The sequence below is a fragment of the Cupressus sempervirens genome, chromosome 6 (assembly GCF_028749045.1).
Source record: "Cupressus sempervirens isolate cs-2001-9-10 chromosome 6, ASM2874904v1, whole genome shotgun sequence".
Taxonomy (NCBI): Eukaryota; Viridiplantae; Streptophyta; class Pinopsida; order Cupressales; family Cupressaceae; genus Cupressus; species Cupressus sempervirens.
Genome location: NC_143123.1, coordinates 139,752,946 through 139,780,351, shown reverse-complemented (window position 1 = coordinate 139,780,351; position 27,406 = coordinate 139,752,946). Strand labels below are relative to the sequence as shown.

The 27,406-nt window shown below is 40.9% G+C and overlaps 1 protein-coding gene across 1 annotated transcript; it reads left to right on the top strand.

Annotated features, from left to right (window-relative positions):
* The first annotated feature begins 901 nt into the window (after positions 1 to 901).
* On the top strand, positions 902 to 6,010 carry LOC149551620 (Zinc finger (C3HC4-type RING finger) family protein). The gene is made up of 2 exons (XM_089787120.1): positions 902 to 1,939; positions 3,786 to 6,010. The coding sequence occupies exons 1-2, from the start codon at positions 1,424 to 1,426 to the stop codon at positions 5,718 to 5,720; spliced, it is 2,451 nt and encodes an 816-aa protein (XP_089643246.1). The 5' UTR covers positions 902 to 1,423; the 3' UTR covers positions 5,721 to 6,010.
* Positions 6,011 to 27,406: the final 21,396 nt, after the last annotated feature.

Here is a 27,406-nt window from a genome sequence, read left to right as displayed (position 1 = left end):
GATATTTTCCATAACAAGTCAAATTGTGATATTGCTGATCAATTGTGTACTTCTTAAGTTAGTGTAATTTCCCTACAATTTTAACGAGGCGTACATTATATAATCCGTTAAGTTCATCAATTGATAAGTAGGAGATATTTTCCATAACAAGTCACACTATGATATTTTTGTTCAATTGTGTACTTTTAAAGTCATCTAATTTTCCCAAGATTTTTAATAAGGCATACATTACAAAGTTGTTTAAGCTCATCAAGTGATAAGTATGAGAAATTTTCCTTCGAAAATCAATTTATGATATTGATATTCAATTATGTACTTCTTAAGTCAAAACTACATAGACCATAAATTAATTCACAATTGTTTATCATCTCTTACTTGGTAAAACTCGCCCCAAAAAACCAAAACTTTATGATAACATTTTATATATATATAATTGGAAGAGTTATTACGTCTTTAAAATTGATCTCCAAACATAAAGATTCAAACAATCTATGATGTCATTAAAATAATCTCAGCGTCTCCTTCACTCAAAGAGGTCACTTAAAAGCCATTTAAGTGGGAGGAGGCGGCCAGATATGAGTAAAATAGACGCTAAACCAAAGCCGGCTTTAAATCCCCTGTAACTCACTTCTCACTCCAGTTAAACTCCGGTGTAACCCAAGCAACCGGGTAGTTTAGTTTAGGAAAGAGACGGCCGTGGAAAAGGAAACCAGGGAGGGAACCGTGTGGAGTTCCGACGTCTAATCAAGCCTGCCGTCGGCAAAATTCTGTCGGCAAATCCTGCAACGGTTCCCGTGAGTTGACCCGTATTAAACCACGGGAGTACGTGTACACGTGCCGGTTTGGGAATTCACAACCAAAACGGTAGTAATAATAATAATAAGATCGGGATGATTAGCAGATGATGATCATCATCATCCCATTTCATCTCCATCTCCATCTGCACCATACCCATCATAAATATTAATCCAGCGTAGCTTCTTCTGTATATTTGCTTTGCATTGAGGGGAAGAAGAGAAGAGAGCAGCTGTGAATGTGCTGTTCTTGAGAGAGATTTCATCTGTGCCGTGCTGTTCTTGAGAGAGATTTTGGATTTCTTTTTGGCAGGAGATATTTGCAGGTGGATTTTGGTTTTTTTGGGGGTTTGGAGTTTAGTCGCCACTTGGAGGATTGTAGACAGAGGGGCAGCGGATTGGTGCGGGGTTGGAGGGAGTTGAAGGAACGGACAAGGGAAGGAGAGGATAAAGAATCGGAGGAGAAGGCAGGGATTTAATGATGGAGATGATGAGGTTTGTCCGTTTCGTTGTTTTAAGGCGATGGAAGCCATGATTTAAGCAATCTGTGCACCTGCCCGTTTTGTCCGCTTGGGCTGAAAACAGGCCATCCTGGGAAAGAGGAAAAAAAAAGGATTTTTGAAAAGATAATGGGGACCGGTTGGAGAAGGGCTCGGAATGCGCTGGGGCTTACGGTTTGTACATCGATTCCGAGAGATGACCTTGATGCTTTGGATTCTGCAAGTCCCAGGGAGAGTAGTAGGGAAAGGGATAGGGATAGTATTAATGGCGGTTTTGCAGGGACTCCGAGGTTGGGGTCTTTGAGTTTTAGTGAAGGCGTTGGTGGTGTTTCTAGTCCGAGATTGCAGCAATTGGACAATGTTGGGAGTGTTCCGAGGTTGCAGTGCCAGACGAGTCCCAGCCCGCGCCTGCGGTGCAAGACTGGAGGGAATGGGAGAGCTCAGTCTTCGTTGTCTCAGGTCTCTGGTTCGAGTCCCAGGATGTGCTCGCAGTCGCAGTGTAGCCCTCGGTTGCAATGCCGGACGAGTGCGAGTCCTAGAGTGAGGAATATTGAGAATGTTCCGCTTACGGAAGGTTCTGTTCCGTCGTCCCCTCGTTCGCCTTCCAGATTGAGCTTGCTCAGGAACAGCATCAGGCTTTCCAGAGTAAGTTTTTTTGTTGTTTTTGTCTAAGGATTTCATTTTGTTTCTCGAAGGATTTGTGTTCTGTAATGGAGTAAGTTTCTAGTGGTTTTGTTATAGAATTTGCATTTGATTTCTCGCGGTTTTGTTAGAGGCCTTGCGTTTTATGGCGGAGTGAGTTTGTCAAAGGATTTGCATTTTGTTTCTCAAAGGATTTGTGTTTTCTAATGGAGTAAGTTTCTCATGGTTTTGTTAAAGAATTTGCATTTGATTTCTCGCGGTTTTGTTAAAAGATTTGCGTTTAATGGCGGAGAAAGTTTTTCGCGGTTTTGTCAAAGGATTTGCGCCATTTGATTTGTGACGGTTTTGTCAAAGGATTTGTGGTTTATTGAACTTCTTAAAGAATTCGCATTTGATTTCTCGCGGTTTTCGCAAAGGCTTTGTGTTTTATGGCGGAGTAAACTTCTCACGGTTTTCTTAAAGGATTTGCTTTTGATTTGTCCTCGTTTTCTCAAAGGATTTGCGTTTTATAAGTTTCTTAAAGATTTTGCATTTGATTTCTCGCCGTTTTCTCAAAGGCTTTGCGTTTTATGGCGGAGTATGTTCTCGCGGTTTTGTCAATGGATTTGCATTTGATTTTTCACGGTATTGTCAAAGTATTTGCGTTTTATTAGCTTCTCACGATTTTCTCACATGCTTTTGCGTTTTTGTGGTGATGAAAAGGTTGTCTTTAATGTGTTAAGCTTTCCGCCTGTTTTGGCACAATTTGCTTTTCATGTATCACCGAGTCTTTTGTGTCTGGTGTTTCTGGCACGGCGGGAGTTGGAAATTTAATATTTTCTGAGCTGTTCTGGCATGACTTTTCTTGAATGTTTGGTAAAATTTACGCCATATTTGGTATTTGATGCATTTTTCTTGGCATTTTTCCTGTACTGCTCTGTAATTGAGCCTGAAACAGCAGTAATTCTTGTTCTAATTTTGGAAAAGATAAGTTAGATGTTCTCGTTTGTGCAATCGACATCTCAAGGGAGAATCTTCTTTTTATTTTCTCACGGTTTTATCGATGGCTTTGCATTTTGTTTCTTCCGGTTTTCTCAAAGGCTTTGCAAGTTTTTTAGTAGTGAAAAGGCTAACGTGTAAAGCTTTCGTGTAAAGCTTTCCGTCTGTTTTCGCACATAAGGCTTTAAATGTAACGCCGAATCCTTTTGCCTGGCTGTTCTAGCGAAGCGAGGAATGGAAATTTGATATTTTCTCAGCTGTTTCTGGCACGACTTTTCTGAAATGCTGTTGAAAATTTGCGCCATTTTTGGTTCCTTAGGCATATTTTTTCACGCTTTTCCACCGCCGCGTCTGTAATTGAACCTGAAAGAGAGATGTCACTTTGCGAAATATCAAGTTACCCGTTCTAATTTTGGAAAATAAGTTACCTGATCTTGTTTGCGAAATCGAAATCTCAAGCTTTTATATAGAAAAATATCTCAAGCTTTCATGTAGAAAATCTTCTTTTAAGGATGTTTGCTACCTTTGCCCTCGGGAATTTCACCAGACAAGGCAAGCAGCAGCTCAGTTTTTTTTTCTTCGTAGGGTTGACCTTTTGATCTTAAAAGAAATCATTTTAAGGTTGACCTGCAATGAGTTATCAGTTTCGAAAATCTGTGGAGACCGATGCCGTATGACTGCTTTTTCCATTCTCCTAGTTTTCATGCGTGCGACTGTAAGGGATTTGAAATTTTGATACAGAATAGAAATCCGGTACACAGAGCCTGAATATAAATCTCTTGAAACAACTGTTTGACGGCAAATCTTTGCTTTATTTATTTATCATCTGTGTTGTTTGTTCCTGACGAGTTCATCTGTGTTTATTTTGCAGAGTACCTGTGCAATGTGCTTACAGACGATGAAGCCAGGGCAAGGGCACGCAATATTTACAGCGGAATGCTCTCACGCATTTCATTTTCCTTGCATCGCTTCGAATGTGAAGCACGGAAACCTTGTGTGCCCCGTCTGCAAAGCGAAATGGAAGGAAGTACCGTCGCAGGTGACGGTCGGCGTGGCGCACAAGGAAGAAAAGGCAGTGCTCACTCCGAGAAGCAGAAGCCGGAGCAACAGCAACAATATCGAAAATACATCCGATCTTTCTTCAGAATCCTCCTTCACTCCAAGAGCAAGCCGGCAAATCCCCTCATCCGAGCCCCTATACGACGACGACGAGCCTTTGGATCCAAATCCGAGGCCAAACGGCGCCACAACAACATTCACTACAATTCACGAGGAAGAAGAGGAATTCGAGTTTAAAGGTTTCGTGGTCGAACCCGAGGCCGTCCAGAGCAAAGACGCCGCTTCAGAGGCCAGAAATGTGGAGATTTCGATTCAGCCAGAGGTTCAAGTTCTCGCCGCTGGTAAATCCTGCGACAACTTTACAGTCCTATTGCAGGTAAGAGCTCCGCCTGCAAATCCCCCGCAGCAGAAGAAGACGAAGCAAAATTTACCGTCGTTAATCCTGGATCCAAACTACCGCGCCTCGATTGATCTCGTAACCGTCCTGGACATAAGCGGCAGCATGTCAGGAACGAAGTTGCAGCTTCTAAAACGGGCAATGAGGCTGGTAATTTCATCTCTGAGCCCCGCCGACAGATTGTCCGTCGTAGTTTTCTCGGCTTCCGCCAAGCGCGTGTTCCCCTTGAGGCGCATGGCTCCGCAGGGGCAAAGAGCCGCTCGCCGAGTGATCGACCGTTTAGTCTGCAGCGAAGGCACAAATGTCCCGGACGCTTTGAAGAAAGCCGCGAAAATCCTCGAAGATCGCCGGAATCGAAACCCGGTGGCCTCCATTATGCTTCTCTCAGACGGCCAAGACAAGCGGAGCTTCGCAAATCCTGCATCAAATCACAGCGATCTCACTTCGATCCGGCAAAGCACGCGCTACGGTCACATTGAGATCCCTGTCCACGCATTCGGCTTCGGAAGCGAGCAAAATTCATCCAAAATGCATACAATTTCTTCCGAATCCGGTGCAGAAGATGCATTTGCGCAGTGCATCGGGGGTTTACTGAGCGTCGTTGTCCAGGATCTGCAGCTGACAGTCTCCTGCTGCAACGGCATCGATCTTCAGAGCATTTACGCCGGGAGCTTTCAAACCAGGGTTCTTGACTCCTACGGAACTGTAAAGCTCGGAGATCTGTACGCGGACGAAGAAAGAGACATTATCGTGGAGCTCAGAGTTCCAGCGGTCAGGTATCCAAACTCCATGAATGTTCTCAGAGTCAATTGCTCTTTCAAGGATCCTGTCACGCAGCAAGTAATGTACGGCAAAGAACAGTCTTTATCGATCCCACGCCCGGAAAGCACCCGTGGTTTTCCAAACTCCGTCAACTTTCAAGTCGACAAGTACAAGGTCAAGCTCCGCACGGCTCAGGCCATTGGCGAGGCTCGAACCCTGGTCGATCGAGGTGACGCAAACGGAGCCCAACAGGTCCTATACAAGGCAAAAGCAATGTTACACTGCGCCGCTGCGACTCGAACCGTGGACCAGATGCGGAGTGCCCTGGAGGCGGAGATCAAGCGGATTCAGGTCAAAATGATCCGAGAAAGGGAGAATCGCGATAGAATTCAAAGAGAATCCGCCACTACTCCCACTTCCTCTTCAGTCCTGGACATCATCATGCGCTACGAGACGGACAGCAATGGTGAGCCGCTCACTCCGACATCGGCCTGGAGAGCAGCGGAAAGGCTCGCGAAGGTCGCAATGATGCGGAAATCTTTAAACCGGGTCAGTGATTTGCACGGATTTGAGAACGCAAGGTTTTAAAATTCTTTTCATGCTTTTCAATTTGGTGAGAATAAATTTTTCTTCGCGATTACTGTGCTGCACTCTGCCTCTCATGGCTCACCCGCCGCCGGGATTCCCATGGAATTTCCAGTGCGCTTGCTCGCATTTGCAAATTTGTACAAAGAAAAGTTACGAGCCTGTAGAGCGCTGTAGTGATCTTACAGACATTCCACCGCTCTCTCTCCTTCCTACCTTCCCTTGTAATGTATTCCAACGAGCTGGATCTGGAAGTGGTTTGCCTCAAGTAAAAACTATGGTTTTCGCTCTAATTGCTTGAAAATTTTTGTGTTCAGCGTCCCAGAAAATCTTGCTTTCTCTGTAACGATCCCTGATTGCATTTCTTTGAAAAAATTTGCTTTGCTGTGAATAAAAAAAAACAATGGGCCGCCATTGGATGCCATTTGGAAAAAAAAAAAAAAAAGCCAATTTTGAAAAGGTTCTCAGAAATCCATTCTTCCTGTAGGGTAACACAGAATCAATCCATTTGAACACTTTTTATGTTTTATGCATGCACTGAACTTTTTCTTTCAGCAAAAGTGTTGTTTTGAGAATATAAAATCTCCTGAAAGTAAATAAGATTTGACGCAAACTACTTAATTTGCAGTTGCACCGACTTTCAATCGATGTGGATGGATGAAACATTCTATCCAGTTGAATCTCAAGTTCTCATTAATATACGAAATAAAACAGTCCACATTTTCAATACTAAACATTCATTCATGAAAGAGACGGGTAATGTAGGTGGTCGTATGAGAGGAAAGGCGTAATTTTGGGGAACACGTTATTTATCCTTTTGTTTATGAAACGGAGATACCGATGGTTGAAGGATAACGTAATGGTGAATGGATTAATGCCCTCGATTAGATCGTGATTTTTTAATTATAGAATATTGGGATTGAATTTTATCTTTGTGTTGATTTCAGCGGTTGATCTTCCACATTTAGTCTTTTTAAATGGACATTTTATATAATGTTCATTGTACTTAACTGATTAACGCAAGTTAAGTTTTGAGGCCTTATTGGGGGCTTATTAGGAGGTGATGTTAAATTCTTGCAAAACTCCATGATCAGGGATACACTTAAAACTCCATGATTAAGGATACACTTAAGTTTTAGAGAGTGCACTAAGGATACACGTAAATTGAAATATTAGTAGTACTATAGTGTACACTTTTAATATCAAAATATTTATTAAATATAAATTTGATAAACATACAAATATAGTAATCATTCCCTACATTAATCTTTTGAAGAAAGACATGTGAGATGTTAAATTTATTGTAAATTCATTACAATTATTCATAAAGAAAAAATTGGAGAACAATATGGACATAAAAGAAAAAAGATAATAGGATTATGGAAAATAACTTTTTTTTGAGGAAGATAGCCTCCAAAATATCAAACTAATGCAAGCTTTAACAACAAATAAACATAATGCAAAATTTGGCTCAATGCCTTAGAATGGAAATCAACACCTTGCTCCTTCAGAACGAATTTTTTTAGTGTTATCTTGCAATATAAACTCCCATCTTGCCTTTATTTCAAGCCCTTAATATATAAAAAGTCTAGGAGGTTCAAAACCCATCAAATGACATTATCATGAGAGCCTAAACAAGTTGTCAAATAGCAAAAGTATAAATTTTCATGGTCTAATAGGGAAGTATGCTAGTAATAATAGATTTCCTTGTTTGTTATGAACATGTCATAGCCTCTTGTTGAGTTTTAGCACTCCCTTTTGTCACTTACCTCATCTAGAATGTGATATTTTACAATGTATGTTATACACTCATAAACTTGGTCAAGGTTTCAAGTTCAGTTTTTAATGTTCATCTTACATTTTCTTACCAATGTCATAAAATTTGCAACAAGTCCATGATGTCATAGGTGTTACACATCTTAAATGTCATTATACTCTTGATATTCTTATGCAAAAATTATAACAATTATTATGTATTGGTTAACAATTTGTCTCCCTTATTTTTTGTGGTTTGTACCTTGACTCTTAAATTGTACAATGGCTTGTGGAGGACATAGAAGTTCATACCTTGACTCTTAATCATAATGGGTCAGTGTAGTTATCTATCAAAGACCCTTGAATTGAAAGGTACAACTCCCTTTTGAATGCAAGATTTGCAATGGTTTTTTTTTTTTTTTTTTCCCTTCTGATTTTGGGGGTATGCTCTTAACCAAATAATAGAAGAGGCAAATACCAGATTGCTCAACACTTTAAATAACCTAGGCAAGTGAAAAAGGGGACTAACTCATGAAATGCAATCTATTTAGATTTAAATGCAAGATATGGAAACATGCATGACTAACTACCACAACAAGAGAGTAGGAAGGATGGCAGATTGGGTAATTCCCGAATTACAAAGTTAATTGATATCTTAACAATAACTAGATTGTTTATCTTTTAACTATTCCATTAGTCAGTTTTTGACCCTCTCAGGCAATAAACTACACTACACACATGAACTACGGTGTATAGCAGAAAGAACAAAAAGGTACTTATGCTGAAGAAAGACATACAATCCACTTAACGAAGGAAATAAAACCAAGTTCATTTGCATTCATTCAATTTTCAACAATAGAAAATCCATCCCACATACTATACTAAAATCAAATGAACAATAGAATTAAAAATGAACTTAAGAGTCACACATAGTAGTCTTAGCTATAGGGGTTCGCCAAAAAGTAAATTTTACCATTCTCATTAACTTTTCAAAAAGTTACATATATAGGCCTTCTCAAAATGACTAGTTACATTAGATGATTGCATCACAAAGCATCTCTAAATAGAATAGTCTAAAAATAGGACATGATGTAATCATTGTCCATTACAAAGACTGACAGAATGCCATAAATGGCTACATAAGGGGAGAGAGGAATGACGAATGTTTGGAAGAATGTCAGAGTGTCATGCCTTCTTAGGAGTAATTGCCTTAGCTCTATAAGCTTTCATTGCATTAGTTACTTTGTCCAACTATTCGACACCTAGGATGATAATATTGTCAGCTTGAATCATCCAGTAGTTGTTTATTTCTATTAGCTCATCTATTTTGGCAACCTTTGACTGGAACTTCTCTGATGCCCTTCTTATGATCAAATCTACTGATGAGAGATCTTGAATCTTTGACATATGGAAATTGAGTGAATCAACTGCTTCATCAACAAATGCTAGGAACTTCGACTTCATCCTCTCCACGTCTACTAGTTTTCCATTGATAGACACATAGGACTCTATATGCAGTACCTTTAAATATTCAAATAACTTTTCAATGACCTTCTGCACCAAGTCATGCATGTCCTTTAACTCACTTGCGGACTTCACATTGCTTTCCACTATGAATTCCAAAGATTATTTCTAATGAAACAATGACTCTTTGTCCATTTTGAGGATCCCATGAGAGATGACAACATTGGTCTTCATGTTAATGACCTCTTGTAATAGGGTCATATGCTCTGTCAAGTTATATGTTGCCTTCTGCATGGTGATCTGATGGCTTGAAATAGCTTCCCTCAACTTGTGAGCATCCAACAGAAGACCTCCCAAGTTTTCAATTAATGGGGGACCTTGAGCCTTACATTTGATCTACCCATGTTCAACCAATTTGCTTGAATTGCCTCTCTTGTTGCATCTTTAGAAATAGATTTGTTTTCTCCTCTGCATTTGGGTCAAATTGGCTAGTTGAGGTGCTCCTGAGTGTAGATCTGATATATTCCATTAACTCTTTATTTCAGGCCTTTAGTACCTCCTTCATTCTTAGCTCCTCTAGTCTATCCTCAATCTCTTCGTTGTTGGAATTCCATATATTCACCATGGAGTCATGAACAGGGATACCAAGATCCACCGCTCTGATCTAGAAGTCAATCGTGGAAAGCTCATGGAATTTGCCCTCCTTTTGTGGCTTTACAATCTCTACCAACATGTGGCCAATAGAGGGATCAGTGGCTAATGCTGCAATTGATTTTTACTTCTTTGTCTTCTTAGAGGGTGGCTCGTGTGATCAAATCTTTTGATGGAGTGGCTTCTTCATATCTTCTCTTTTTCCTATCAATGGTCTCCTCGAGCCATGACTCAATAGAGAGTACATTGATAGAAGAATGTAAGGCAATAGGATTGAACAACTTATTAGGTACTAGGAGAGTTTGCTTGTTCTAGGAAGCAGTAGGGAAGGCATCGACCTTAGTCATTGAGAGTGCCAAGGTATCCCCTTGCTAAGATTTGTCTTGTCCATCCATAGGGTTCGTGTCACCATCTAGGTTGATGACTTGAACAGGGAGGCAGGCTTGCCCACTGACTTCTCTTGTTCTTTCTCCTTCTCCTTGTCTCCTTCCTTCTCTCCAACTTTTTCAATATTAGGAAGAGAGCCACATCCGCAGGTAGGAGTGATTGGCACATTTTTGTCTAGAGGCTGGTCTCCTCCTTGCCCAATAGATTGAGCTGGTCCTATAGAAGTTGAAGTAGTAGTTGTGGTAGTGGCCATTGCAGTTGACTGGCAGCTCCAGAAAATACTCCACCAATAGAACTAGTGCTCCCCGTCCACTTCTTCCTCGCTCGGGTCCACTCTACCCATTTTTCTATTCTCTTGATTATTCCATGCAAGAGGACCTCCATAGTGTCTATGACAAGATCTGCAGGTGGGGTAGAAACAATTATAATGATATGATTTTCATTTTATTCCATAATCAATGACTATTTAAACTTTCTATTTTCTTGCACATAGAAACTTATAACCCCAAAAACCTTATTACTTTACTTAAAGTCACATTGCTAAAAATCACTTATTGAAACAAGCACTTTAATTTCATGAAAAGTGCCTTGTTTTGCTTCAGAATTTAGATAACAAATATATTTGATGACTTAGCATTTGTGGGGGAGAGAGAGAGAAACTCAACTTTTTTGTAAGCCCACTTTCCTTAGATTTGGAATCGCAGTGCGGAGGTTGATCCTCTAATAGCTTGCACATTTCATTCTTACACTTTCAACCCTAAGCATTTAACACTCACTTTCCATTATGTTGGGGTTGCATCTTCACCACTGACTTTTGTAGAAGTATCTTTTAAGCATTTCCGAAGAATACTCACACTTTAAAGTCACTTGCCTTTCCATTTTCAAAGCCTTTGGAAAAGTTGCATTTTCATTACTTGGGGATGGAAAATCCCTCTTTGAGCAACACTTTTTGTGATGAAGTAAAACCAATAACACTTTACCCTTTAATCTCATACTAATGGCTACAAGGTTAGATCTCGAGCATGCATTACTAATTATGAGCCCAAAATAGTTAATTCAACATCATGCTCATACTGTTTGTACATAATGACTTAGATTTGACATAAGTCATCATAGCTTTGGAAGTAGAACAAAACACCTTCGCTTCCATTAGTGCACAACAGAAAGCCCATAGACCCACTCTTCCTTGTGAAAGTAGATTTTACATCTGTAACTTGAATAGAGTTCTTCCTAGCTTCAATTTGCAGCTTTGTGGGTCTTTCTATCATGACATAATCATTTACACGACTTGTTGATCATTGCCATGACTGTGCTCTTCGAGAACACACTTGATGAAGTTCTCCAATGAGGAAAACTAGCTCGATTACTCAAAATCCATGGGAAATGAAATGTTGGGACAAGATCAGAGATATTGAAACATGGAAAACTTACTCCTCATCAAGAAGGTGCCCAAACACATCCCAACCACACCTAAGTTACCTAGACCCTGGACACATTAGAATGCAGAAAACCTGCATGGAAGAGTTAGGTAAAGATAATGCAAGGAAGTCCCAGAAAATATAATAAGTGAGATACTTGAGAAAGATGAGAAGTATGTAACCTAAAGGATACTTAGTCATCAACCTTGGATAGAGACTCATTTAAATACTAGTTATTCCCTTGACAAGGGAATAACTAAAATTTGGCAACATCTGGCTTTGACTGGGGACTTAGGCATTGCAAATTTTTGAGAAGGGGTCTAGAAATCACTAGTTTCACACAACAAGAACAGAAAACTACAGTAGGAAAACTAAGCTATGCACGCAAATAAAGGAACACTAACCTAGAAAAGCAGAAACAAGGCAAGGAAAGATGTAAATGAAAAACTACCTAGACTAACACTAACTGTAGGTGTTACCTACTTTCAATTATGAGCTTAATACAACTTTAGATCCTAACCATATGGGAAAATGGTAGAATCTCTTCAGAGTGGTATGCCAAAATGAAAGAATTATTCTGGTTTACTTGCATATTCTTGAAAGGGCCTTTCCAAAGAGAGTCAAACTTATGATGCATACCTTTGGGTTCATGCCTTTTATCCCATAACAAGACCAAATCACCCTCCATGAATTTCCTTGGTCTAGTCATCTTGCTAAAGAATGTCTTCACATGCTTCTAATGCTCTGCAATATGATCATCCAGCCTCTCACGTTCTTCTTCTAGCTTAGTTAGGTACATGATGCACTTTTCCAAACCATTTTGGAATACTAGATCCTCGATCACTTGTTGTAGTTTATAGATGGATAGCTCTAATGAGAGTGGAAGGTGAGCCTCAACTTCATATACCGGCTCGAATAGAGAAATTCTGATATCCTTCTTTAGTGTCACTCTATTTGCCTAGAGTGCTTCATGCAATCTTTTGTGCTAGTCCTTCTAATTCTCAGAAACCAATTTCTTCATGATATTGATCAAGTTCTTATTACTTGACTTTTCTTGACCATTCCCTTAAGGGAAGTAATCATATGAATGATTGAGGTGTATGTTGTTGTTGTAGTAGAACTCTATAATATCTTAGAAGAAAAGTAAGTAGTGTAGAACAAGAATTAGTATGCAAAGAACATTAACAAATAAAGTAAACATTCACAAACCAAAAAACTAAATTCACATATATGCTTAGACAAAGAAAGCAAACAAGAAGTGCAAACCTCACAAGAGAAAACACTCCATGCTTTCTTGATTCTATAGATGTGTCCTTTTGCTGTGGATGTATGCTCAAGATGCTCAAAAGTTGCTTCAATGGAGATAGGTAATGGCAAATTGGTAGCTTTGTGAGCTCTCAATTTGGCATCATAAGGGTAATATTGATGGCTTTGGTTCTCAAAATAGCATGGTAACTTTAGCTCAAAGATTGTTGATGAAATGGCTTGGGATGGGATTCAATTTATAGGCTAAGGGGTAGAGAGATGGAGGGCTTAGATGCAAGGATGGATGAAGGCTTAAGGAGGGCTAAGATGCACTCAAAGGGGAGCACATGGATTGTGCTTTTTTAGCACCAATGGGAAGGTGACACTTGTCACAAGGAGGATGAGTGTGAGAGGGTAGGGTAAAGGGTTGGTTAGAGTCATGATGAGTGGGGTTGAGTATGTAAGAGGGATGTAAGAGGAATGAGTGTGGAAGAGGGAAGAGTGTGTAAGATGGATGTAAGAGTCATGAGTGGGTTTGTAAGAGTCTTTTATGTTTTGTAAGAGCACTCATGACTTAGTGGTTGGGTTTTTTGAGGGGAGACTTTGGTTTGGATTAGGAAAGTCTTAAACTTGTTTAAGGAATGTGACAACATTAGGGGGTGGATTAGGCTTGGGTTTAGGATTAGATTAGGGATTTTAGAGATGTGCAAGTGGATGGCATTAATGAGGGTGGGTGAGTTAGTGGCTAAGCTTAGTTAGTATGGGTGGATGGGGTGGATTAGGCTAAATGGAGGATTAGAGATAGGTTAGGGGTTTTTGAATTTGAGGATTTCATTTATCAAATAGATTTATTTAATAAATGGGGATTTTTGGAATTAGATAGGAGAAAAGGATTTAATTGATAAATAATAGATTATTTGATTTATCAATGAGGACTATAGATGATTAATTAAATTAATCAACTAGGGGATGACAAAGCATTAATTAAATAGAAATTTAATTAATAATGCCTTTTTAGATAACTAAATAGGATTACTAAAATAGTGTAATCAAATTTAGGTGTCTACATTTTGCCCCTCTTTGACATAGTGTTAAGACAACACTATTTCAAAGAAGTTTGAATGAAGATGACACGAGGACGATGTTTTAGCAACAAGGTTGCCCCAGTCTCGGATAAGAAGAGGAGAGACTAGACTTAGATGATGCCCCCTCAAGAAGGCGACGGGGAGAGAAATGAGGCTCGACGACTTCTTGAAAAGTACAAGAAATTGAGACGAGCTGGGACGTGGGTTGGTGAAGAGAAGGGGCTGAATTAGCTCAAACTCTCACTACGGGAGAATGATAAAGGGAAATCAGAGGCACAATAGTAAAGGAAGCTTAAGACTTTCCAAGATTTGGGGGGGGGGAGGAGCGGAGCGCTATTAAAGGAATCCATGGTAGGGAGATGGATGATAGAATGATAAAGCTGATGCAACAAGATTTCAAAGAGTCAGATTGGCGGAAGATGGGTTTCAGGAATCCCTAGGACTAGGATTGTGGATCTCGAAAGATGAGGCTTGGTGGATTGATTTGATTGGTGGATCCCTAAGACTAGGATTGTGGATCCCTAAAGCTAAGCGTGAGGAGTGATTCAAAGAGATACTGATGCATAAGCTGGGGTAGGAGTGACAGATGTAGGATATGGATGGGGGATAATGGAGATGAAGGGAATCCATTGAAGCTTTTTGAGCAGGGGGATACTTCAAAGAGAAGTACCACCATGTAGTTGAGCACTAGATTTGCTATAGGACTGTTGGTTAATTGCCAAGGTTACCAAGAACATCAAGGCCTTTTCACCAACCGTCTAGAGGACTGACGAACTGACTCGAAACAAACACACAAGGATTGCCCCAGTATCACACATGAATCCCAGAGGAAGCAACGTGGAAACGACACTAGGTAACCCACAAGCAGAAAAAGAAAATAAGCAAAAGACCTGATCAAGACCTTACGCTCTAATTGCCCCATTCGCAGCATACCATGATATGGAAGTGTTGGATACAATTGATAATTGCATGATTGTCTTTGATGTTACACAAATGTCATATCAGTCATCAGACAGAGTCTACCGAGCTCAGAAGGTAAGTACAGCTGTTGACAGAGTTTACCGAGCTTGCAAGGTAAACAAAGGAAGTTCAGTGTTTACCGAGCTCACTCGGTAATCAAAGGATTTGTTGCCGAAAGACAATGTTTACCGAACTCACTCGGTAAACAAAGGATATGAGATAGGTTGTCAGTATTTACCGAGTTGACTCGGTCATCGAAGAAAAGTAGCAGACAGTGTTAACCGAGCTCACTCGATCATCGAAGAAAAGTAGCAGACAGTGTTAACCGAGCTCACTCGGTCATCAAAGGAAAGTCGGAGAAATCGGTGTTTACCGAGTTCACTCGGCGACTGAAGGATTTCACGAAATTCTCTGTATTAACCGAGCTCAGTCGGTTAACACGGGAATTATTTTCTGTGCAGTATTTACCGAGTTAAGTCGGTCAGCGAAGGATTTCTCGAAGGTTAAGTAATTAAAGTTAATTACTTTATGTAATGTATGAAGCTGACTTATAGCACAATTATTTATAATTGTAACTTGTATTTGAGCCGACTTGATAATCTGAAAGGTATATATGAAGGATCAAGTTGCGAATTCAAGTATGGAAGTATGAATGTGAAAAAGCTAGCAGATATGATTGAATATCTAATATGCGAATTATAAGGAAGGTCAGAGCAAATTTTTGAAGGATCAGAGATGCAGAGTTGCATTTGATCAGAGAGGATCTAGAGGAACAAAACAGAGATCTGTATCAGCAAAGATAAGTTGTATTTATTTCAGATCACTCATTGTTACTTTCTAACAATTGTAACAGTGTTTTCAAATATCTTAACAGAGTGGGTTTAACAGCCTTTTGTAAAATCCTCTAACAAGGTGGCAATTCAGTTGAATTGATCTAAAGACCTCTAGCAAGGCCACTCCTAGCAGGGTGATTAAATCCTCTAACAAGGTCGCACCTAACAGTGTGTTTTGTAACCTTTAACAAGGTTGGCTCCTAACAGGGCTCACTTCAGAAGAGTGAAAAACAGTAACTAGTTACATTGGTGGTTTTTCCCATATTGGGTTTCCACGTTAAATCTGGTGTCTCTTGTCTCTTGTTTCTTGTGTTTTCAGTTTGATTATATGAGTATCAGCAATGAGTATTTCCTTTGACATCTTAAGGGACTTGTGGGAAAATTTTTTGTAGTAACTGATTCACCCCTCCCCTCTCAGTTACTCCATTCTCATTTCCAACAGGAAGATCGTGGCAACCTTGAGGAGGGAACAAGGAGATTTCTTGGAAAAGATATTTCAAGATACAAAAGGGAAGATCCCAAACCGAAAGAAAGCAAAAATCCAAAAGAGAACTGTTTGCCAATGAGATGGGTAGGACGAGGTACTAACGGACCAAGATTAGACATGAGGAAAGCTATATCCTGCAAGGACCTATTGGAGAGCACCTAAGATGATGGATCGGGATGAGTAATGCATCTGGCAAGTTGAACTAAGAAGGATAACACTTTGGTGACAGGAGATCTAGCTAAAGGATGCATTGGAATATCTAACCAAGGTGTGCGATGTGTGCAAGATGTTGACCAATGATGAACTAACACGAAAGTCGGATAGATACAATGATACTAAGCTAAAGAGGATGTACAAGCTGATAGACCAAGATATGTTACAAATGTACAAGTTTGTTCATGTTTTGGTTTTTTTGTGAGATGGAAATGTTTGTGAAGGATGGGATGTCTATAATAGTTGATAGGTGGATAGGTAGATGGTTTGTGAAAAGCTTAAGGAAAATGGGATTCTGTGTGTGCATGTGATAGGATACAGGCTAGGATACAAGATTATTTACAAGCTGGAATATGGTACAAGCTTTGGACAAGATTCAAATATATACAAGGTATGGTACAGGATTTACAAGGTATAATACAAGCTTTGGTACAAGATTTACAAGCTGTACAGGAGGTATTGACAAGCTCCATCAAATTTTGGATATTTGATTGGAACACCAAGGGAACAAGTAGGTGTTTTATGGGATGGTGGATGGATGGATGAGGGATAGGATAGTGATAGATAATGGATTAGTCTTTAGCACACAAGGCGCCTGAATTACCAGGTTTTCACCAAGGTACCTATCCAAGGCACTTGAATTGCCAAGTTTTCACCATTGGATGCTTATTTCTCTTTACTATTTTTTTTTTTTTTGTATTTTTTCAAAAGTTGGGTATACCAAGGATCTTCAAGCATAGAACTTCTTGAGATGAATGATGTTAGTGGGATCATTCAAGAGTTCTCCTTCTAGTGTAGATAATTGATAGGCTCCGGAGCCAAAGGAGGCAGTAACCACATAGGGACCAAGCCATGTAGGTTCAAACTTGCCTTTCTTTTCTCGATCTGTTTGGACTTTCATATTTTCTTTGAGGACCATGTCACCTGGCTGAAAGTGTCGTGGGAGCACCTTCTTGTTGAAATTTCTTTTGAGACGAGTTTGATAGACTGTGAGATGGTCATAGGCTTGTTGTCTCTTCTCGTCTAAGAGATCTAGCTGGGTGAGTCGAGCTACTCTGTATTCTTCATCTGAGATTTTCCCTCGCAAAGATATGCGTAGTGAGGGAAGTTCAACTTCTATAGGTAATACCGCTTCGGCACCATAGACTAGGGAGTATGGAGTTGTGCCTGTGGATGTACGGAAGGAAGTTCGATAGGCCCATAGAGCCGGATTTATTTGAAGGTGCCAATCACGGTCGGAATCATTGACAACTTTCTTTAGGATTTTGAGGAGGGTTTTATTAGTTGCCTCTGCCTGGCTGTTACCTTGTGGGAAATATGGGCTAGAAAAGCGGTGATGGATGCGAAGGGAAGTGCATAATTCTTCCATGTTGATATTTTCAAAGTTACCTCCGTGGTCAGTGAAGATGGTGGATGGGATGCCGAAGCGGCAAACAATGTGGTACAAGATGAACTTGGAGACTTGAACTCCTGTAGTTGAGACTAGGGGGACTGCTTCCACCCACTTAGTGAAATAGTCTGTAGCTGTTATTATCCATTTATGTCCATCAGATGAGAGAGGTGTGATAGTTCCAACTAGATCAAGGCCCCAACAAGCAAAAGGCCGAGGTGGTGCAATAGGCTGTAGATCCTGTGCTGGAGCGTACACAAGATTTGCATGTTGCTGACATGGGAGACACTTTCTTACAAAGTCACAAGAGTCTTCTTCAATGGTAGGCCAATAGTAGCCTGCTCTAAGGATTTGTCATGCTAGGACAATACCACTCATGTGGGCACCGCAAAGTCCAGAATGTACTTCTTTTAATGCCATCGCAGCCTCATTTTCATCTAAACATCGAGAGAGAGTATCGTGATAACCCCGACGATATAGGGTATTGGCTATGATAACATAGCGGGATGATTTTCGGATGAGGTTTTGGCGTTGGGTGCGTGTGAGGTGAGGGGATATGATACCATCGTTAAGGTAAGCATGAATTTCATGGTACCAAGGGGATTGGGGACCAACCAAGATACAAACACGGTTTGAATCCTCATTCGCATAAGCGGGTGTGAGGAGCTGCTCAACTAAAAATTCATACTGCGTAGCATCTTGGGGAATTTCCAAGAGCGAGCCGATAGTGGCCATGGCATCTGCTGCCTTATTCTGCATTCGAGGTACTTGTGTAAACTGAAGCTTTGTAAAATGCTGGGTCAGATGATCAACTAGCTCTTTGTAGGGTAATAGCTTTTCATCTTTGGTTTGATATTCATTTAAGACTTGTTTGATGATGAGCTGGGAATCGCCAAAGATTTCTAACTTAGTGATATTCCATTCTGCAGCTATCTTTAATCCTGCTACAAGAGCTTCATATTCTGCTATATTGTTGGTGCTAGGGAATTGTAGCTTGAAGGCTTTTGGAATGTAATCTCCTTGAGGTGTAACTAATAATATTCTTGCCCCTGATCCATGAGAGGTGTATGAGCCATCAAAATAAAGCTTCCATGGGGGTTGTTCTTCAATTAGGCAGATATGCTCATCTGGAAATTCTGTGAGCAAAGGATATGCATCTACTAGAGGTGCATCAATTAGGTGATCTGCTATAGCTTGCCCTTTGATTGCCTTTCTGTCCACATACTGGATGTCAAACTCACTTAGTAGCATAACCCATTTGGCCAAACGGCCTGTAAGTGCTGTTCTGGAGAGCATATACTTGAGAGGGTCAATCTTGGAGACTAGTTGGATGGTATGACTTAGCATGTAGTGGCGAAGCTTTTGAGTTGAGAAAAAAACTGCCAAACAAGCTTTTTCCATAGGAGTGTAATTGAGTTCATAACCAACTAGGGTTCTACTAATATAGTAGATGGCTCTCTCTCTGCTATAATCATCATGTTGTGCTAGAAGTGCCCCTAGAGCAGTAGGTGTTGCTGATATATACAAGATCAAGGGACGACCAGGAACTGGTGGAACCAAGATAGGGGGATTGGTGAGATACTGCTTGAGCTGATCGAAGTTGCGCTGACATAAAAGATCCCACTTGAAGTTCTCATTCTTCTTTAGCAAGTGTGAAAACGGTGTACACTTATCTGCAAGTTGGGAGATGAAGCGCCAGACAGATTGAAGTTTTCCCTGAAGAGAGCGAAGCTGTCGCAGTGTCTGGGGAGGAGGCATGTTTAAGATAGCCTTGACCTTTTTGGGGTCGATCTCTATACCTCGTTTAGAAACTATGAAGCCTAGAATCTTGCCAGATGTGACCACAAAGACACACTTCTTGGGATTTAGCATGAGATGATATTGGGCCAACCTATCAAAGACTTTCTCTAGGTCAGCAAGATGATCCATGAAGGTGTGAGATTTGACTAGGATATCGTCCACATAATCCTCCAAAATGCTATGGATAAGATCATGGAAAATGGCTGTCATAGCTCTTTGATAGGTAGCCCCAGCATTCTTTAGGCCAAAAGGCATCATGGTGTAGCAAAAGGTTCCCCAAGGGGTAGTGAATGTTGTCTTATGCTGGTCCTCTTCTGCAATCTTGATCTGATTATACCCAGAAAATCCATCCATAAGGGACAGAATTTCATGTCCGGCTGTAAGATCTACAATCATATCTATGTTGGGCAAGGGAAAATCATTCTTTGGACAAGCTTTGTTAAGATCTCTAAAATCAGTGCAGATTCTGATGTCACCGAAAGGCTTAGTGACAGGGACCATGTTGGAGATCCATTCTGAGTAGTCAATAGGTCGGATAACCTTAGCAGCTAACATTCTTTCTAGTTCAGCTTTGACTAGTAATGCCACCTTGGGGTGCATTTTTCTAAGCTTTTGTCTGACGGGCTTGATCTTTGGCTCGACTGCAAGATGATGAACTACAAGCTTTGGATCAAGTCCTAGCATGTCCTGATATGACCATGCAAATCGGCCAATGTTCTCTCATAAAACCTCAAAGAGGAGGTCAGCTTGGTCTTGTGATAGGGATGCAGCAATGTGAACAATTCTAGGGATCTCTGAAGAACCAATGTTGACTTCTCTAGTATCCTCTATTAGAATAGAAGACACCTCTGGTCGATTATCTTGAGGAGGCAATACTAAGTCCTCATGTTCTGCTTGTGGCTCTAGATTTTCTTGCTGAGGGGTTCTCTTCGCTGCCTTAGCCAGTCCCAGATTTACCTTAGTTTCAGTTTTGGGTGTATCGAAACTAGGTTGGGGATTTTCTCCAAAATACCCCTTGGGATCTAGCTTGTAGATGTAGGCAGAATCTGGCTTTGTCTTCTTATGAGGAGTTTCGGCTCCCATGAATCTTAGAAGCACTTCCTCTGATGCAAACTCATCAATATGTATGACACTTGGTTGGTCCCAATCTATGAGTTGTGGATGAGCAAGTGGTAGGTCAATGAGATGGATGGATAGTTCTCGGAGAACAGAGTCTCCTAGGAAGATTTGGTCTGGGATATCGTCGTAGGCTCTCTTTTCAACTTCCTCAGGAATGTCTTCGATTTCGACAAGGTCGCGGTGGATGTTCGAAAAAGCGTGACCGTTCTCGTTGGTGCCCCTAGTTGTGGGTATGCCAAAGCCAAGACCTGACTTTATTTCCCAATCATGTGCTTCGATGGGACATTGCATGCCCCTTTCTTCTGGTCCTAGTCCACCTCCTTGATAGTTCCATTTTTCAGTGACAAGCTTATGTTGTTTGGGATACTTCTGGCTGAAGTGATCAAGGCATGCTTGATTTCTTGGAGGTGCATCCTTATGTAGCCAATTGTTGATATCTGGAGTGAGCTCCTCATGAAGAGGGGTTTTTGAGGACACAAAGGTGGTTGGGCCAAACTGTTTGTATCGAGGAGGTGGAATCTCCTTAGCTTTGTGATATGTTGGCCGTCCATGGGTATGTGGATCAAGTGGGATTGCTCCGACAGCAAATGCATCTGATAGACTATATTCTCCACAACCTTTGTTGTTGATCTTTACAGTAGATAGGGTGGAGGCAAGGATGGTTTCTGCGTCATTACAAGTGTGGGATGAGCTAGCGATGGCTGTGCCGATGTCTAGTCCAGGGCAATGGTTTGTATATGAAGCTTCAACCGCATTGCAGTAAGCAAAGGGTTCTGGATCGGCATGGATGGTTACCTTAGTGCCCTGATGTGGAAATTTGATGCACTGATGGTAGGTGGATGGAACGGCCTTCATAGCATGAATCCATGGGCGACCGAGGAGGATGTTAAATGGTAGGTTTAGATCAACAACATGGCAAACTGTCACTTGGATGACCGGCCCAACCTTGATTGGTAGCAAAATAGTCCCTTCCGTGGTCCTTTCCAAGTTGTCATAAGCTTTGATGGTGATAACCTCACTGATCATATCTGCCTCAGTATACCCAGCTTGTTTTATGAATTTTAGGGTGCAAATGTTCAAGGCTGATCCATTATCTATCATTACTCTTTTCATGGCAAAATTGGATACCATGATGGCTATGCGAAGCGGAAGGGTGTGATCTAGTTCAACCACGGGTATGTCGGTGGGTTTGAAAGATAGGGCACATGAGGATGAAAGGTGTCCAACAAGATTACGAAAATCAGTAGCATTGATATCAGAAGGGACACGGGATTTTATGAGAGCACTGTCAAGGATGTCTTTGTACACAGGACTAGTGTGGAGAAGGTCTAAAATGGATATTTGGGCTGGCATGTTCCCAAGGTGTTCCAAGATATTGTACCGGCTTTTTGATGGAGTTGATGGTGTTGATGAAACTGGTGGGCCTGCGATGTTAAATCGCGCTCTTCGAGTGGTGACCGCACACTCATTGTCTGGTCCTCGAATATTGATAACATTGACAGAAGGCTCTTTCTCAGATATACAACCTATAAGGCTACCATAGTCTATATAGGATGAAGTGTGGTCATTGTTCTTCCCATGCTGTTGGTTTGGCTGGCGGTTGTTGGTGTTGTTTTGGATAGGTGCTTTTCCAGGATTTTGGTTGTTGTGTGGAGGAAAAGCATTTTGATAAATCTATAAGCCTACATTGGGAGAGGTTTGGGCACCAACAATTATTTCCTTCTGATCAATGAGGTCTTGCACATAGTCTTTCAGTTTCATGCATCTGAGGGTAGTGTGACCGCTTACCCTATGGAACTTGCAATACTCATTGTCCTTGTACCATGCAGCTTTGGATTGGCTTGGATCAATTTGCTGGGTAGGAGGAAATTTGATGAGGTTTTCCTTAGCCAATTTCTCAAAAATAACATCCAATGGCTCACCAAGGGGTGTATAGTTTCTAGGTGCAGGTTGGAATCTGGGCTTTTTCCCTGCAGCTACATTGATGGCATTAGCTTGATTGTTAGACCCTTGAAAGTTGGGTCTTGTATTGTGGTTTTGATAGCTTTGGTTATTTCGTTGTTGGTAATTGATAGCTTGTTGGTTTTTTGTTTGATATGGTGGGTTAGACTGGTTTTGAGAAGGACCAATGATATTCACATGTCTAGTGTCAGTAACCCCATCTGTTGCAACATGCTTGTTTTTGTTCCAATACCTAGACTTGTCATTGGAATGTGATTGATTTTGGTTGGCCTCTTTGTAAATATTTACCACACCATCTTTGATGAGTCCTTGCTCAAGGATCATTCCTTTGTCTTTGATATCCTTATAGGTTTGTAAACAGTTCATGGTCATGTGGTGAGCCAAGCTGGGATGTGCATTATCAATAAACATTTTCACCACATGGCGTTCTGGCAAGGTGCAGGATATGCGGGTGGTAAGGGTTTGCCATCTTTGCAGGTATTCGGCAAGGCTTTCTCCACCTTTTTGCTTGGTGTGGACAAGATCAACTATTGATAGCTCTGTTTCAACAAGATGGGCATATTGGGCTACAAATGCCTCAGATAATTCAGAAAAGTTTTTAATTGTGCCATAGGGGATTCTATAAAACCATTCAAGAGCTGGTCCAGCCAAGCTTTTGGGAAAAAGGCGCAAGAGGAAGACTTCATTGTATGCCACGTCCTGGCAATGCATGTAAAATTCTTTGATATGTGTGACAGGGTCTCCTTTTCCTCTGAATTTGTCAAATTTAGGTACCTCAAAGTGTTCGGGAAATGGTGTCATGGTAATGGCTCTGTCAAATGGGTAAGGACACACATTCTCAAACTTGAATGTCTTTGGATCATTCCCTTCTTGGATGGCTTTCAAAGCTGTCTTCATTTGCTCCCACTCTGAATTGATAGGTGATGGTTGGGGTGCCCCCAATGTAGGAGTGCCTTGAGGTAGGTATGTGCTGGATGGGGCCACTGAATATGGATGGCTGTGAGGGATTTTCTGATAGGGATTGTACATTGTTTGGGCAGCTGCATGGTGGATGACGGGTTGTTGAGGGGGAGGCGGCGCATATTGTTGCATGTGCTGCGAGGCTTGCTGTTGATATGGGATTTGAGGTTGGGATTGAGGAACATAAGCTGGTTGTGGGATAAATGGATTGCTTTGTGGAGGTAAGGTATAAGATGGTTGTGAGGCTTAGGGAAAGGATCGGAGGGCTTGTGGGGTTTGACCAATATATGTGGGTTGTGCTCCCATTTGGGATGGTATCTGCAAATAATTGGTGGTTGGCTGGGGTGGTGGATTACCTCTTAGAAGTGGCATTGAAAAGTAGTTGGTAATTGGAGGTAATGGATTAGTTGGTGGTGGAGGTGGTGGGAATTGAAAGCTTGGGAATGGAACTGATGGGGTTTGATAGCTTTGTGGCTGGATTTGGAAGCTTGGTAGAGTGGTGGTGGGAGTTGGGGTCACTTGGGAGCTTGGTAGAAGATTGGCAGTAGCTTGTGGGTTTTGATAGCTTTGTGGAGTGAAGGTAGTAGCTTGTGGATTTGTGGCTGGTGGTATTGAGCTCCCAAGACTTAATGGAAATGATGGGATTGTACTTTGGGCTGTGGTGAACAAGCTAGGGGCGATCAAAGGTTGATTACTTGGCCCCATGGGTGGCAGCCCTGTTGTATATTGCTGAGGTTGGCCAAAGATGCTAGCACTGATTTGGGAGATGGGTGGATTTGGAAGGCTGGGTTGGGGAGCAGCAGCAATAGTGAAGGGGGTGAACAGTGAGGTGTTTTGAGTAAAGGGGGTTTGGAGCGGAGAGGTATGAACCAAGGATGGAGTGGTGGTGGCTGGGTTGGCTTGCGGCATGGAGATTTCAACTTGGGTGGATGATGGTATGTTTGGGTCTGTTGGGTCATATGGATTGGCTAGAGGCTCTTCTTTTGGAATATATTGAGGATAATTTGGATCATAAGAGCCTATGGGTGGTGGCAGCTGCCCAAACAATGGGTGAGATGGATCTGATAATGGAGGGGGTCTTCCAAAGTCAAAGGTTCCTACATTGTCCCTTCGAAAATTAGCCATGATTGTCTCTTTGTTTTTGTCTATAATGGCATTTACCAATACTGCATTTCCTGGTTGGTTCATGAAAGCTTCAATGTCAGTAGGTGATGGCATAGCTTGCTCTGGGCTAAAGGATGGCTGAGTGCTCAAGGGGGGTGAGGCTGTTCGATCCAAATGATAGGGCTCCATTGTTTCTTTCTTCTTGGCTAAGCGAGTGACGAGTGGCATGAAAAATGCTCCTAGGGATGAGATGCAATAATGCTGATGGATGCAAAAGGGGGAAGGCTTTTCTATGCAAATGATTTCCTAGGTTGAGGCAAAGCTATATGACAAAACCTAAGGAGGATTGGGTTGGGGATTCTAACTTCAAAGATATGTTGTCAAAGCACAAAAGGTCTTCTTTCCTATGTGCAAGCTTGGTGGTGATTGTGTCAACTTAAGGATAGACTGATGATCCTTTAGGAAGAACATGAGATTGACCACTTGTGGATCCCAACCTTTAGCTCAAGGTGATGAGGGATAACAAGTGACAAAGCTAGATTACCCTAGACAAAGCTCTGTCAAAGGGATAACCTTGGTGAGATTGTTGGATTTGGAAGATTTTAGGAATGGCAAACTTTTAGCAAGGTGACAACAATTTTGAAAGCTTAGATGTGCAGATTTTCGATTACTAGCTAGATGGTATGATTCTAAATGAGATGGATGAGCTAATAATGCTTAAGGGGATAACCTAAGATGGCTGACTTTTCTACAAAGATGACTCTAGAGTGAAGCTTATCCAAGAAGATGTGGAGAAACAAGGGTGTCTAATCATAGAAATCATGCCTAGTTGGTAAGGCATAAGCAGGATTAACTCCTGGATGTTGGCTAAATTTGATGGTGTGCTCTAACTAGGCCTCTTGAAGTGCTTCGTCGGTAGCTTTGTCCTCTGCTTTGTGGAGTTTGGAAATTCGTGGGCTTGGTGTTATTTCTTTTCTCTTGGCTGAAAGTTCTTGGTATGCTAGAGATGGCTTGAGTTTGACCTTGTGAAACTTCTGTTTGGGTTTGGGTTGTTCCGACATAAATTCCTGAATTTGCTTGGCTTTGGGAAAAAACTCAGTTGTTTTGCTTCAACTTGTTCAACTTCCAAAATAGGCAGTGACTACGCTAAGTGTGCCCTAAGCTAGGATTGACCAAGTTTGGCAAACATTCATTCAACAAGTAAAATAAAAACAAGCAATAGATAGGAACACCCAGATAGAAGTTTGTGGTTCTCAGAATGTGATACTTGCGCCAAGGAGTGTGTATGTTCTACAAATGTTTCGATTAGTCACTCCAAACACATTAACATCCTAGATGGTTTTCTGCAAGGTTGACAATTGGTTTAGCTAGGGAGTCATCGATATACGCAAGGTACGTGAGGCCCAAATCCGTAGATGAGACCAAAAGGATGTCACACAGCCGAGAGGAGCGGTAACCCACTTCTCCTCTTTCACTTCTGAAGGCTATAAAGTTTCTTGAGGCTTAGCCCGAATGACAAAATCTTGATCCCAAGAGAGGTGTCTTTCGATTCACCTCCTGATTCTTATACTCCGCCGGAGCGCTGGAGTTGAGGTTGTCCAAGGGGTGATGAAATCCCCAAGCAGGCCTCCTAAAAAGAAACAAGGTTTTGGATCCTAATCTTATGCACCCAAGATGGCCTCGAAAGATGACAAGGGGAGAGAAGACTCGGATGACCTTGGGCTAAAAAACACGCTTGTTCTTTTACCAACTAACTCTTATGTGTGCTAATCTAGACTTTGCAAGCACTCATGTTTATGAGACAATGTTCAATTCCAACTTGAAGCGCCAACAAAAGTAAATCGATCGAAGAATGAAAATAATAAGAAGAGTTAGGGTCAACAAAAGAAAACTTGCACGCCCGGAGGCCCTCCACGTCAAGTATCGATTAATTTTCTTTAAGGCATTCAAGATTGAGTGTGAGTTTGTTTTAAGCCCAAAACAAAAGTGTGTGAGATTCGATTTCAAGCGCGCGCCCGGAGGCTCTCCACATCAGTTGTTGTTCAATTTTAGTGCCCAAACTTGAAGTGTGATCAATTTAATCTAGAGTTTTGGCCATTTAAGAATTTTGATAAAGTTAAAGCAAACGTTCAAAGACCAAGTGAGTGAGTTAGATTGTGGAACATTTAACACCTTTTTCAAGTAGACCCATCCCCATAAATGGTGCTAAGATTGCAACCAATGGTTAATATTTGATGGGTGATTAGAAAAGAGGTGAGTCCAAGGAACTACTCAAATTGATTTTTGTAAATTTGTATTTTAACTTAACAAAGTTTCTTAAATGTCCAAAAATCAAACTTTACCTAGATTGCATGTGAAAAAGAGATTTGTAATGGTTAATTGATCCTTGGCATTCAAGATTGGATTTTTTGTTTTAAGCATGCATTCCAAAGAAAGTTGATTTTAATCCATGACATTCAAGAGTGTGTTTTTGAGCAACATTCATTCAATGAAAAATGTGTTTAACCATTCAAGTTCATTTTTTTTTAGCAACATGCATTCAAAGACAAATGGTTAAACATTCAAGTTCATTTTTTAGCAACATGAAAACCTGCAAGAAACCTGGTTAGTGGTTCCATATGTGCTCCAACCTGCAATGAGACAAAAAAAAAAAGCAATTTAGTTAGTTAGCCAAAATCTTCAAAAATGAGAGCTTAACTATGGAAAATTTTTTTTTAACTTTTTTTGTTGTTTTTTCTACACGTAAAAATGCTTAAAATGGTCTAAATCCTACGAAACCACTAAAAGTCAAATTTTGATTTATACTCTTTTTTTTAATTTTTATTTTTTAGCTACAAAGTGCAGAAATAATAAAGC

What these genes read in the sequence shown, in the direction of transcription:
- LOC149551620 (XM_089787120.1), top strand. Translation starts at nt 1,424, where the DNA reads ATGGGGACCGGTTGGAGAAGGGCTCGGAATGCGCTGGGGCTTACGGTT. An exon ending in ACAGCATCAGGCTTTCCAGA is followed by an intron (nt 1,940 to 3,785) that starts GTAAGTTTTTTT and finishes TTTATTTTGCAG; the next exon opens with AGTACCTGTGCAATGTGCTT.